Source organism: Typopeltis vanoorti, chromosome 18 (assembly GCF_054136105.1).
Source record: "Typopeltis vanoorti isolate ZY-2024b chromosome 18, IOZ_Tvanoo_1.0, whole genome shotgun sequence".
NCBI lineage: Eukaryota > Metazoa > Arthropoda > Arachnida > Uropygi > Thelyphonidae > Typopeltis > Typopeltis vanoorti.
This window is the reverse complement of record NC_143566.1, coordinates 108,525,613-108,540,415: the sequence shown is the minus strand read 5'-3', so window position 1 is coordinate 108,540,415 and position 14,803 is coordinate 108,525,613. Positions and strand designations below refer to the sequence as shown.

The following is a 14,803-nucleotide window of genomic DNA, read 5'->3' as shown; positions in this document are numbered from 1 at the left end:
TGAATAGCATTGTCACAGTTCACAGTGTAAAGTAAATATAACTGTGTCTTCTGGTAAAATTTTCTTCACCTTATTTTGAATGGTATACAGAGTATTGCACATCTGAATACAAGGCTATATGTCGGGGGTACACATATATTAATTATTGTTTTATAATACACTCAAACTTCGGGGTAAAGTATTTAAATAATTTTAAATATATCATAATATACAAAAATGCACACAACTCATAATTTATACGTGTGAAGTGTTTCACGTTTTATTTTTGATACGTTTTTTTTTTTGGTAATTCTCCTTTATAAATATAAGGTATGATTATGTTTTCATTTACTTACCCAAGGATTAAACATCACACGGTCATAGTGTTTTCTCCTTTTCCTAATTTAACTTATCACAATGCGTTTTATATAGAAGGAAAGATAGCCGAACTTACACGACACAACCTTTATGCTAAGAGAATTTCCAAATGATAGCGATGTCACAGATTAATCTTCAAAAGCGTGCTATTCTTCATCTGCTTCCCTGTGAACAGAAGATATTTATGGGCACATGCTATTAATTGATCCAGTGTTGTATTATAATGTATTATATATTAAGTGGGATTTTTTTTTAATAAACTACAGAGCGAAGACAGTCCAGTCACATTTTAATAATACACATAACAAATTGTAATATTGCTTGTTTTCAATAAAGTAACAGCAGCCTTCATCGACAAATAAAAAGTTGGTCCCGACATTACTATCAAACACTAAACATTATTCACGACTATGACGTTACGTTAGTTGCAATTGTTTTTTTGGCATTTATACCCAATAACAGTTTGTTTTATATTACATAAACGAAACAGCAAGTATAGATGGCGCTATTTAAGTTTGCAACACAAATTGTGAAATGTGTTGGAAGAAACCGTCAAAAAATTATCATTTGTATTTTGTATGCGGTAGTTTTAAAAGGAACATTATAACTATTAATATTAATAAGAGTAAGTTTTGGTTTACTTTCAGGTGCCTCATCTTATATTTAAGTTAAACTTATTGCTTTTAATGTATATTCATCGTTACTGAATTATAAAACAACATTGATAATTCAAATGAGTTTTTACAATAGTCTTCAAAAGTTTACATGTGGGTGAGATCACAGTTTTGAAGTATAATAAATACATTCATTTTTCACTAAGGCAATCAAATCTTTGTGCTAAGAAGTAGAAGAGTCCAGTAACGATCTTGGGGACGAGTTATCTAGGTATTTACACACCTTCCAAGATGTAATGACGAAGGAGACGATGTTTTCGTATTTTAGTAAGGTGTCACTGAATTAACTACAGTTTAAACTCTATTCTTCTCAGGACACTGGCAGCACCTGACTTTTTTAATGTTTTAGTAATATAATTTAATACTAATTTTTATTAATAACATTTATTACATATTTTTAATTTACATTATAATTCAAAATCTAGATTTTGCTTTGATTTATTCCTAGGAATGTAATCACTCAAAGAACTGCTTTAGATGCAAGTGTTAGTACTTAGTAGGAATCCAAGACTGCAAGGCATTGTATTATGCTTGTCTGTGAGATGCCTTTATTCTAGCTAGTTTGTTTTGCTGAAGTTGGGGCACAGAATCCAAACTTTCAAGAGGATAATTATGCTCCTTCATAACTCCATATGCCAGCCTGGTTGGCCGAGTGGCTAGTGTATCCACTTTCCAGTCAAAAGGCTGTGGGTTCAGATTCTGCCATGGGCATGGATGTTTGTGATTGTGAAAATACTAGTGGTGGCATTTGCATAGATGATGATGGTAGTTGAAATTTGTTGTAGTTGGTGGATTGAGTGGTGGAGACGGAGAGTTGTGGATGTGTGCCCTTGCCGGATGAGTCCTTGGACTCTTTGGAGGTGTCACATAGTAATAATAATAATATGAAATTAGCTTACACAATTTCAACTGCACTATAAATGCATTCAGTTTAGAGGTAGGCAGAAACAGAATACTCATTTATATGCTAAAGTTTGTGGACATGGTTGCAGGAATATTTTATCATCCCTGATTCTGGATGACGAGGAGTCAGTTGATCAGAATTACAAAGTAACCAAGTGTATGAGATTAGCATAATTGTGTTTGTAATTACATTCTCCAGCTGGTTTATTTATTTTGTGAGATGAAAAATGCATATGAGAACTAGCTGTTTTCCAGAAATAATACTGTAAAGTGAGGCCCTAATAAAATGCAAAAGTGGGACAGCTTCAGATGCTAATTCAGAAATAAGCATGTGATGAAAGTAAGACTATATCTCATGATTATTTCAACTGGCATTTAACAAAAGAAATAAAAAACATTTTAACTTTCAAACACAGGAAGTTATTGTGAATACTTTTGTGAAAAATATGAATCAAACAATGGAATTATATTTGCTTCAATTTCTGTTTGGGATCTCATTAGTGAGATCTAGTCCCTAATTCTTATTGATGTCCTCTCCATGTGGGACATCTGTTTGTGGGGGATGGGACTTTCAGAGATGTACTAACTTTTTTTATTCTTCGCCTTTTTTCTGCTTTTCTTCCCATATTCACTCTACTTCTGCTGAATCTTTTTACTATCCTCTCATCCAGACCATCACTGGGATCCAATGTCCTGCCACCATGTTTTTTGCTATGCAGTGTGATCTGTGGATATCCAGAAAGGGGGGGGGGGGATCCTAGTTGTCTTCTGTACTACTTTGGCTTCTGCAAGACAAGGATAGTCCTGGATGGTCTTGCCAGGATCAGTCAGCTAGTGGGCTTTCCTGCAAGGTTTAGTGCTGTGGTTCTGGTATAGTGTTCAGGATAATTATGGGCTTTCACTTCTGAGTGCATCTATTGCTTGTTGGATATTGGGCATCCCATGTGTAGCTCTGTGATAGTGAGGAGCTTGCTCTGGCACTGAACGGAGAATCCCTTGAGCTTGAAATCCTCATCCTCCTTTTCAGGGCTCTCACAAAGTCCCAACCAAGTTCTGATACCTCAAATATATCTTTTGATAACAGAAGTAAAAAAAATATAAAAGACCTGTGACACCAGTATAAATGTAGGTAAAATGCCATCCATCTTTATTCAGAAGGGTTTAGAAGAAATGGCAGGATCTCCCATAGCAGTTATGAAACTAGATTCTGGTGATATTTTTGTGATAATAATATGAAATTAGCTTACACAATTTCAACTGCACTATAAATGCATTCAGTTTAGAGGTTGTATCATCTGTATCATATCAGTCACACTCAGAACATAGTTTCTTTAACTGTTTTGGGATCTGCATTCTTTCTAAAATGTTACTGAAAGCAACATACAGTTATACCTCATTAAACACTTAACTTTTCTAGAGGAGTGATAGCAAAATGCGATCTCCTGTTCAATGAGGAGGTATATTCAGAGCTTAAATATCAAGGAGTGACTGCTTGTAGTCAGCTGAATCCAACCAGGACATTTTTACTTTTGATACATCCAAACTGCTAACATCCGTAAATGCAAGTTATCTCATCTGTCCTGTTAGGCAACCCTCATTCCCTGAGATGCTTTAAATGGCAGAAATATAGGCATGCCTAAATTGCCTGCTGTCTCCTACTACTTGTGCCTGATGTAGCACAAGTAGTAGAATATCATAATAAATCTTGCTCTGCCAAGAAAGCAAAGTGGGTCAGCTGTCAGGTAGATCAGCTTACTCCCGTGCATGTCAGTGGTGTAATTATGAAAAAAATAAAAAATAAACACAGAACAAAATATCATATGAGACTGTAAAAAGGAAGTTAGCCACCACACCTGTCCTGGACTCCTCTTATGCTAAGAAGATGGCAGTTAAGAAAACATCAAAATTATTTCAAACATGTCTGTTCCACCATGTGATAATTTCACCATTCCTAAACTTTATGATTGTGAATGTTTTTCTGTGAAGCATGTCAGCACAACCTGCAGTCACACCCCTGAAATAACTTCAGCAGTGATCCCTTTCGATGAGAATTTACTTGTGAAGAAAATTATGGCAAGGAAAATTAATAAACACTGAAAGATAAACCATTTTTTAAGAAATAGAAAGGGACAAAATTTAAATTTTGTCACTTTCTATGATTTGGTTAAATGAAGAATGCAATCCAGAAATGGAAATAAAAGTTATAATTGAAATGGCAAGAAAAAAATTTTCTCCTGATGAAATCAACACTATGTAACCACAATTTAAATTTAGAGCTTAGAGTATACATGGTTAAATGCTATGTAAGGTATAGTGCAAAAACTTGGACCTTGAAGACAACATCAATTAAAAAAATTAAAAAAAAAAAACTTGAAGCCTTTGAGATGTGATTATACTGACGAATGTTAAAAATCCTATCAAGATATACTGGAACAGATGGGGAAATCGTGAACTTTTAGATACCATAAAAAGAAGAAAAACTGCATATCTTGGTTACCTACTTCATAATGAAAAATATAAGCTGCTTCAATTGATTATAAAAAGGAAGATAAATGGAAAAAGAGAACCAGATAAACATAGAAAATCTTGGCTGGCAGACATCAAACAGCAGACTGGCATAAGCTCTGAGGGACTATTCAGAGTGGCTGAGGGTCACTCAGAATTTTCCAAGGTAGTCGCTGACCTCCGATAGGAGATGGCACTCAAAGAAGAAGATAGTAGAACAGTTTGGAATGAAAATACCCATAGATAAAACTAAAACAATGGCATTTTGTGGACAAACTCCAGTTAAAAGTAAAATAGTTATTAATGATAAAATAATAGAACAGATAAATACTTTCATTTATCTTGATGTGAAATATCATATGAAGGAGAAAAAGACATAAAATTAAAGACTTCATATTTTTTACAGATCATAAGCTTGATAAATAGAACACTCAATCCAAATATTGTACAAAAAGAAACACAATTCAAAATACTTGAGCAGTGCCCACAAATGTATATGGCAGCAAAATTTGGGCAATAAACAAACAAGGTAAACAAAGAATAAAAATAAGTGAAATGAGATTCATTAGAAGAACTCCAAATTACACATTATTAGACAAGAAAAAAAAAGGAATGAAGATTTTAAGAGAACTAAAAATAAAATCAATAGAAGAAAAATTACAAACAAAATTGGATAGAACGTATAACTAAATGGCCAACACCTGATATCCTAAACAAATAACAAAATATAGCCCAAATTAAAAAAGAAGACTGGGTAAACTTCAAAAGAGGATATTAGATGGATAATGAGAAGACTGGAACAGACCAATATGGTCTATTCGTTCTGATGATGACAAATTAGGCTTTTTATGTTAATGAATTTTCCATATATAAGTCTGCAACATTTTTATATATGCTGGATTTTCACAGATACTATATGTGATATGTAAGATTAATGATGCATCTTTCTTTTCTTGTAGACATTTGGACATAAGAGGCAAAATTATGTTTGTTGCACGACGCATACAAGCAGATCATAAGGATCTCATCCATGATGTTGCGTATGACTTTTATGGAAAGCGACTTGCAACTTGCTCAAGTGATCAGAGTGTAAAGGTAATGATTTTTTATATAAGTGAAAATTTGCTTTTTCTTACATCTGAGATATCTGAATTGGCAGAAACTTGTGTTAATTCCACTAGAGTTCCTAGCTTTATCTAGCTAGCACCTTAGTCTACCTGGACCAGTCCACCTAGTACTATAGAATTTCCATGTTTTCTACATAGAATCATTGTAAAAATAAAAATACCTATATTAGTACATTAAATATCTATATACGTGGTTTTCACAAAATAATGTTAGTTTAAGTGAGTCCACTTTCCGATTAACTGGAGTTGTAAACATGTCACAGCATATTCTAATTTCATGACATGCCAACAGCAAGTCATGAAACTGCATACTACCAAGTAATGAAAATACATATGGCTTGTTACTTTTGTTATATTTTATTATTATAATAATACAGTATACAGGTGATCTGTTTTCTTGTATAGCGAGACCTGTGGAGCATAATTTAACATTAACACTTGTGCCACAGTGAAATATAACATTTATTTTATAGGTAATATTTTGCCTTACATATTGTAAGACATCATCAGTGAGAACAAAGAACAACGGTAAGGAATTTAAACAATAAAACAGTACAGCACATGTGCCAAATTTGAATCCCTCTATAAGCAAGTAGTTGTGCATTTGTTAAACTATTGGGTTGAAATGGTAATTATTATGATACAATCTATTTTACACAATTGAGTATAACAATATTCCAAATGTTTGGGATTGTAAGGCAATCGTTAGTATCATGTGCAACAGCAACATATAACCATAGAATATTTTATTGCACCATTTTTGCACTATGGTGTGTTACCTACACAATATGTCTTATATCACTCAAAAAAAAAACTGAATATTTTTTCTTTCTCTCTGACTAATTAGAAACAAAAACAAATCCCTAATATATAAATACACAAAAAAGTGGATCGTAATTTGATGGTCATGAAAAAATATATTGAGTGCACATTCCTGTTTAATATTTATTGTATGGCACATGACACTTTATAAAGTCAGTACTTTATTCCCAAGTACACATATTTGTAAAAAATAGCCATTATGAAATTGAACTCATTTCAACTGGGGATGGGGAAAGATATTTCTATTCATTGGAAAATCATTAAGTGAGTTTGACTGATGCATTGCAAAAGAAAAAAAATTGTGGTAATACAGGTTTCACTGTAATTTGTATATATAAGTAAATACCACTGTATTTTAAACGAAGATGTTTTTTTGAACCATGTGTTTGATAGTTACCTAACTTAAAATAATTCTTCATCCACAGAGTTTTATGCAGCACATCATCATTATCAAATTCCTGATATGTACTCTTGGGGGGGGGGGGGTACATCATTGCTAACTTCCTATAGACTGTTTTCCTCCAAATTATTCTGTTATCTGTCCAGATTCCAATATTGTCAGATCTTATATTTTGGTCTACTAAGGCACTTCTTACTTTATCAGTCCATCTAGATCTTGGCCTGCTGGAATTTTTTTTTTTTTCTTGCTTTACTGACCTTTCTTCTTCCATTTCCATAAATGATTATACCATGCTAGATTAGCTGTCTCGCACATTTCTAAATACTAAGTATGCCAGGTCCCTTTCTAATATCTTTGTATTTAATATGATTCTGCCATTGATATCATCTGTTCACTCCCCTGAACCTTTTTTCAGCACTGTTATATCTGTGGTCTCCATTCTTTGATCAAGTGTTTCATTTCTACCTAAGTATGTAAGTTCTAGTTTGTTGATTGGTTTGACTAATTTCTCTCTTATCCCATATAAATTTATTCATTTGACATCCTGCCATACCAGCTTTCCTAATTTCATTATCTATTTCCATATTTAATTTGCCATCTTCATTAAAAATCATTCCTAAATAGCTGAAATGTTAGTCAATTTTCATATCATAGTTATTACAGCAGTTATTCAGTTTAGTTAAAGAATCCTGCAGACTTGTACTGGATTTCTTTAGGAGTATAGCATCATCTGCATAAAGTGAACAGCAGTTAACATTTGCAATTTTGATATTGGATTTAATGTCACTTTCCATTATAATGTGATCCATATAGATGATGAATATTAGTGAAGATAATGTGCATCCTTATCTTGCACCTGATTTAATATCAAACCATCGTACCATATCGATTATGTATTGCTTGATATAACGTTCCACTTACACCACATAATTGTAGCGTTTTGAACAACTTTTCTCTGGCACCTTGTCATATGCCTTTTCCAGATCTATGAAACTTAAGTCCAGATATTTGTTATTTTTCCATGATTTCTCAAACTGTCTTAAAATGAAAATCTGACACCCCTCTGTTGGGCCTGAACTCAACTTATTCTTCTCAAGTATATGTATGTAAATCTTACCAGGAACACTTAATAGAGAAATTCCTCTGAAATTCTCAGATTATTTTATTTCCCTTTTTATACAAGGTTACTGTGAGAGCTTTGCTCCAATTACCTAGAATTTGACTCTCTGACAAGACCTTCTGGATTATGCTATATAATTTGTATGCCTTCATATTGAACATTTCAGGTTGAATGTTATCTACTCCAGCTGCATTCTCTACATCTCAAGATTTTGATGGTTTTCTCTACCTCAAATATTGATATGTACTCCTGATTGTATTCCTCTGAAGGTTTTCTATCACTGTCCTGTTACTTCTTATTTCATTTAGTAAACTTTTAAAGTAATTACTCCAGGCATCTAGAAAATCCGTTTCTTCAATTTTCATGTCACCTTTATCATCTTTGATTTCTTTTTATAGTACTCTTTCCTCAATTTCTAGGCTTCTTTAATAGATTTTAGAATATTTTGCTGCCTTCCTGATATTTATCTTCTATATTCAATCCAAATTCTTCCTGTGACTTTTGTTTAGTTGCTTTTACATAGTGCTTTGCTTTCTTACATTTTCTCTGTTTTCTCTCATAGCACATGATCATTTACTTACTAGGAACTTTCAATATACACTTTCTTCTTTTTCTTCACTGCTTCTTTATCTTCCTGAGTCTACTATTAAGTTCTAATTTTTTTATCCTTGCAATGAATCTCACCATCGATTCTCTGGCTGAATCAATCCATGTTTTCTTCAGGATCTACCACTGAATCTCCAAGGTTTGTTTCTTAAAGTCTTTCATTTTTTCTGGAATAATATTTGTGTATTTGAATGTACAGTTCACTTCTAAAAGTTGCCCAACTTAGATTATTTTTAAAACTTTCTTACAGACTTTTCTTTTCAGTATGATATTCAGTTTTATCCTGCTCAAAACTAAATGGTGATCACTCTTCATATTTCAAATTCCTGTGTATTTGAAATATGAAGAGTCCTGAAATAGCGTGAAGATATATATTGCTAGTAACAATAACATAGTCAGTGAGACTTTTCCTATTTCTTATATCTTCTCTCCATTTGAATTTTTGCATTTTTTTGTTGGAATATGGTGTTAGTAATGATCAGTTCATATCTTGAACATAAATCCAGCAGGTACTTACTATTATTATTAGCTTTGCATCTTCATGCATTTCAGGAGATCCACTCCTGAAATGCATGAAGATTCACAGTACTTATTATCATCAATTTCTTGATATGTATTATTATTAATTGCCTCTCAACAGTTTTCTTCAAAATTAGTCTATTACTTGTCAGCATTCCAATATTGTCCTAGCTAACATTTTGTTCTGATAAGACACTTATGACTGAATCAATCTACCTAGACCTTGGTCTTCTGGACTTTTTCCTTCCATGTTGGCATCAAGCATATCATTCCTCTCCCATTCTATTTAAGTGACCATACCACCTTAGATTAGCCCTGCTCAAACATTCTCAACTCCTCTTATATGCAAATAGTATCTTCATTTTTAATGTGATTCTGCCATTGATGCCATTTGTTTAGGCCTCTTATTTTTCTAAGAACTCTCATATCTCTGGTCTCTAATCTTTGAACCCAGCTCTCAGATCCATAACATAAAACTGGTTTGAACACTGTCTTGTATTTTTCTAGTTTGGGGTTTTGGCTAATTTCTCTCTTATTCTATATAAATTTATTCAACTGGCTCCCCTCCATACCATCTTTGCTGATTCTGTTGTCTATTTTCAGATTTAACTTGTCATTTTCACTAACAGAGCTGTGCATAAATAGCTGAAATATTTTACTTGATTTATAGGTTCTCCATTCAAATGCAACTGAAGTTTCTGTGTTCCTGCCTATTTTCATAGTTTTTAGTCTTTTTATTACTGATTTTCATACCAAATTTGTTACAGTTACTATTCAAGTTAGTTATAGAATCCTGAAGACTTGCACTTGAGGTGTTTAAGAGTGCAGCATTATCGGCATAAAGCAAAGAGCTAAGTTTGATATCTGCAATTCTAATACAGTCATCCCTCAACTTACGTCCGTTCGAGTTATGTCCTTTCGACGATACGTCCATAATCCCATAAGGGAATAAATAACATTTTCGGCTATATATAGAGGACCTGAACCAAAAGCGCATACCCCTTAGCACTGTGACTATAACTGTTAAGGCACTAAGTCTCTTCAACATGTTGAAGGAGAAAGCAGAACCTGATTATGACTACAAATCCAATGCTTCTTCTGGTCGACTTACGTCCGTTCGAGTTATGTCCTTTCAAAGATACGTCCGTAATCCCATAAGGGAATAAATAACATTTTCGGCTATATATAGAGGACCTGAACCAAAAGCACATACCCCTTAGCACTGTGACTATAACCGCTAAGGCACTAAGTCTCTTCAACATGTTGAAGGAGAAAGCAGAACCTGATTATGACTATGAATTCATTGCTTCTTCTGGTTGGTTCATGAGATTCAAGCAGAGTTTTGCACTGCATAATGTGAAAATGTATGGGAATCTGAAAGTGCTAAGAAGGCTGCCAAGGAGTTTGTGGAAAAATTGGATAAAATTATTACAGAGGAAAATTATTTACCACAGCAATTATTTAACATGGATGAGATGTCCTTGTTTCGGAAAAAAATGCCCAATCGGACATTCATCCACAAAAAGCTGAAATCTATACCTAGTTTCAAAGCTCTTAATGCCTGTATTACGATTCTGTTATGGGTAATGTGGCTGGATATAAACTGAAACCATTTGTAATGTGGCACAGTGAGAATCCACAAACCTTCAAAAACATTAGGAAGCATACTCCCAGTTCATTATCAGAGCAATAAGAAGTCGTGGATGACTCAAAAATTGTTTGAGGATGCCTTAACCAACTGTTATACGAGTGAAATAAAAAAAACTATTGTGTGAAAAAAATGTAGAATTTAAAATTTTATTAATTCTAGATAATGCTCCAGGTAATCCGTCTTGTAAGTCTTACAGCGGTGATCTTCACCAAGTTCAAGGTCATGTTTCTCCCTCCGAACACTACTTCATTGATCGAACCAATGAAGCAGGGAGTTCTTGCAGTGTTTAAGGCTTATTATCTACAGACAACTTTTTCATAAGCCATTTCTGCCACTAAAGGAAATGACCAGACTCTCATGCAATTCTGGAAAGCATTCAATATTTATCATGCTATTAAAAATATTGCTGTGGCTTGGGACGAAGTGACCTCTCAATGTATGAGTGGCATATGGAAAAAGATATTAAAAAGGTTTGTGCATGATTTTGGAAGTTGGCATAGCAAACAATCTGAATCTCGAAGTGAATGATGATGACATAATTCAACTCATAGAAAGTTCCCCTGAAGAGTTGACCGACAAAGAATTGATTGAACTGGAGGAACAATGTGTTGCAGATGAGGAAAAACAACAAAAGGAAGAGGGAAGAGAGAAACAAGGAGAGGTAGTTAAACAATTCACAGTGAAGGGTCTTGCAGAAATGTTCTCTGCAGTTCGCAATGTTTTCAAAATGGCTGAAGACATGGACCCCAATGTTGAATGCTACTTATTAGTAGAAATGAAAATACATGATGCATTTGCTTGCTATGAAAATATTTATGATGAAAAGAAGAAGAGGAATAAGCAAAGCACATTGGAATAGTGACGATAACACACACTACAGTTTATAATAAGTTTTAAAAATTAAAATGACAGTATGTTTATTACGGTTAAGTCCCTAATCCCTATAACTCTGTTGATTTAATGTATCAACTTATGTCCTGCTGGATGGAATGGAACCCAGATGTAAGTCGAGAGATGACTGTATCAGGTTTAATGCTGCTGCTTTCTTTCATAATGTGATTCTTATAGATGATAAACAAGAATAGAGACAATGTGAATCCCTCTCTCATACCTGATTTTATATCAAACCAACTTCCTATATTTCCTTCAATTCTAACTGCTGACTTTTAATTATACAGGACAACTTAATTTTGGCTGTATATTGCCCTGTATAATATTCTGTCTACTCCATATAACTGTTTTGAGAAGCTTTTTCCTAGGCACCCTTTCATAATTCAACTCATAGAAAATTCCCCTGAAGAGTTGACCAACGAAGAATTGATTCAACTCGAGGAGCAATGTGTTGCAGAAGAGGAAAAACAACAAAAGGAAGAGGGAAAAGAGAAACAAGGAGAGGGAGTTAAACAATTCACAGTGAAGGGTCCTTTTCCAGATCTACAAAACTTAAGTTTAGATTCATGTTATACTCCTATCATTTTTCAACTATTTGTCGTAGACTGAAAATCTGATCTTGACAACCTCTATTTGACCTGAATCCAGCTTGTACTTTTCCAAGATTCTCTTCCACAATTTTTATCAGCCTCTTTTCAAGTATGCTTGCATAAATCTTATCTGGAACATTTATTAAAGAAATTCCTCTGTAATTCTCACATTCAGCTTCATTCCCTTTTTTTTTTAGATGGTTACTATGAGAGCCCTACTCCAATCATCTGTAATTTGACTCTCTGATCAAGCCCTTTGAAGTATGCAGTGTAGCCACTGCATAACTTTTCTACCTCCATATTTGAGCATTTCTGGTTGAATATCATCTACTCCAGCTACCTTTCATTTCAAGTTTTTGATGGCTTTTTCTGCTTTTAAGTATTGAAATGTATTCCTGTTTACATTTCTGTAGAAAATTTTCTATTGCAGTTCTGTCACTGCTTGTTTCATTTAACAGTCTTCAAAGTAATTACTCCAGACATCTAGGATATCTTTATCTTCAGTTTTCATGTCACTGCTATCATCTTTGATTACTTTTACAGTACTCTTTCCTTCATTTATAAGCTTTTTCAATAGCTTCCAGAACATTTTGCAACCTTCCTGATATTTACTTTTTATATTCTCGCCAAAGTCTCCCCATGACTTTTGTTTAGCTACTTTCACAATCAGCTTAGCTCTCTTACATTTTTCTCTATATTCTTATTTATGAAAGCATACCGAACTTTCAGTATACTGTACTTTCTTCATTTCTAGGACTGCTTCTTTAACTTGTCTTGTCCACTCGGTGTTTTTATTTTTCTGTCCTTGCAGACAACCTCTCCACATGCCTTTTTAATCAGTCAGTATTTCTTCAGAGTTTGCCACTGAGACTCCAAGGTTTGGTTCTTGTTTTTGAAATGTTTCATTCTTTCTTTAATAATGTGTGAATAGTTGAATCCACAGTTTACCTGTAAAAACTGCTCAACTTCAATTCTTTTTAAAACTTTTTTACTTACTGTTATTTTCATTGTGATATTCAGTTTTATCCTACTTAAAACTGAGTGACGGTCAGTTCTAATTGAAATCCTCTGTACACTCTTGCATCCTGAACCAGCTTGAAGATATTATCAAGTGCCTATCTTACCTCTCCTTAAACTCATTTGCTGACAATGCACATTTTCCAGTCGTTTACCTCTCTCTCTCTCTCCAAGCAAAAATCTTGTCCTCATTATTTTATTTATTTATTTGTACCTTTCCCATACATAAGAGAATGCATGACTTACAACACATAAATGTTCATTTGTGGGAAGGAGTTAATGGAGTAGTATATTATTTTTGAGATGTTAAAGGCTATAGTCCTTTGAGAGACTTTCTGAGAAAGGCTGTTCCAGAAAGTAGAAAGAGGAAGAAGAGAAGCAGGTTTGGTGGTTAGCAGTAGGCTGTAAATAGATGTTGGAAAGCTGTTTGTGTTGTTATAGTATTAACAGAAAGTAGAGGAATAACATATCTGTTCAGTGATTAGTGACCATGAAAGCACTTATAGAATAGATGTAAGGTAGAACTAAACACTAAACCAAGGTTTAGCGTTTAGTCAGTTAGCACTGGATTTTAGGTGGGCCTTCTTGCATTATTATAGGTAGAAAAAGTGGAGGTATGAGATGTCAATTCATTGGAACATTGGACAAATGGCTTCCTGGTAGAAGATCCCTGTGCTCCTCAGTCTGGTTTTACTCTTCCTAGGAAGTTTTGGTCATTTATCAACAGGATCAGAACTAACCAGGGCAGATGTAACTACCTACTACATAAATGGAGACTGTTAGACCACCCTTATTGTGATTGTTCTCCCATGGCCCAGACGATTACTCATATTGTGAACAACTGCCCAAGACGCCAATTTCATGGTGGTGGCCTTCAGGACATCCATAAAGTGACTGATGAGGCCCTGGATTGGCTTTCCAGATTGGACATTGACCTGTAGATGTTTTGTATTCCTTTTTCCATAAGAATAAATAAATTGGAGCAGCATCGATTTAAATACAGTTAACTGCCTCTTTTCTCTATAATCTGACCTTTTATTCATATAATAATTATGAAGAGTAGGTTAACTGTATTTATGTATAATTTTGTTTTGTTTATTAGTTTGTTAGAATGTTCAGATTTGTATCTGATGGTGCATCGATTTCAAAATCAATATGTGTATTCCAAAGAATAAAGCATAAGTATATAAAAAAAAATTAATTTACTCTAAATAATCATATATGTACAATGGATACAATCCTATATGTTCCGTTTTTCTTTCAAAAGAGATCTTACATATTCTTTGTAGATCCTATATATTTAAATAACAATTTCTGGTATCTAACTTTTAAATTTTTATTAAATACAAATGATAACTATATAGTCATTCTATATAGGTGCACTCATAGAAAAAATAATTATATCTCTCACCCTCTGAATCTCACAGTTAAATTTATTTTTGAGGAATGACATCAGATACTATACAAATATATATATATATATATATATAAAATAAACATAGCATCCAACTGACTGTATGGGAACTTACTTTTCGGCATTTATCTCATTACTGCCCTCTTTATTTTCCTTTGTTTTGTTATTATTTTGTTTATTTATGATTTTTGTTTCTACTCATTCATT

The 14,803-nt window shown here is 33.5% G+C and overlaps 2 protein-coding genes across 5 annotated transcripts in view; one reads left to right on the top strand and one right to left on the bottom strand.

The window, feature by feature from the left end:
* Positions 1-788, bottom strand: part of LOC150097047 (neuralized-like protein 2) — a 70,480-nt gene extending 69,692 nt beyond the window's left edge. For 2 of the 3 annotated variants that reach the window (XM_090408291.1, XM_090408292.1), the window contains exon 1: positions 336-788. Coding sequence is in view for 1 of the 3 variants with exons in the window: in XM_090408292.1 (XP_090264418.1) it covers positions 336-350 (15 nt within the window). In the remaining 2 variants the exon portion in view is untranslated. The remainder of the gene's footprint in view (positions 1-335) is intronic. The other variant, XM_090408293.1, reaches the window with a different exon arrangement.
* Positions 789-886: 98 nt separating this feature from the next.
* Positions 887-14,803, top strand: part of Nup44A (nuclear pore complex protein Nup44A) — a 114,014-nt gene continuing 100,097 nt past the window's right edge. The window contains exons 1-2 of one of the 2 annotated variants that reach the window (XM_090408060.1): positions 887-982; positions 5,399-5,534. In XM_090408060.1, coding sequence (XP_090264186.1) covers positions 5,424-5,534 — 111 coding nt within the window. In that variant the 5' untranslated portion in view covers positions 887-982; positions 5,399-5,423. Of the gene's footprint in view, positions 983-1,099; positions 1,243-5,398; positions 5,535-14,803 lie in introns of those variants that run through there. The other variant, XM_090408061.1, reaches the window with a different exon arrangement.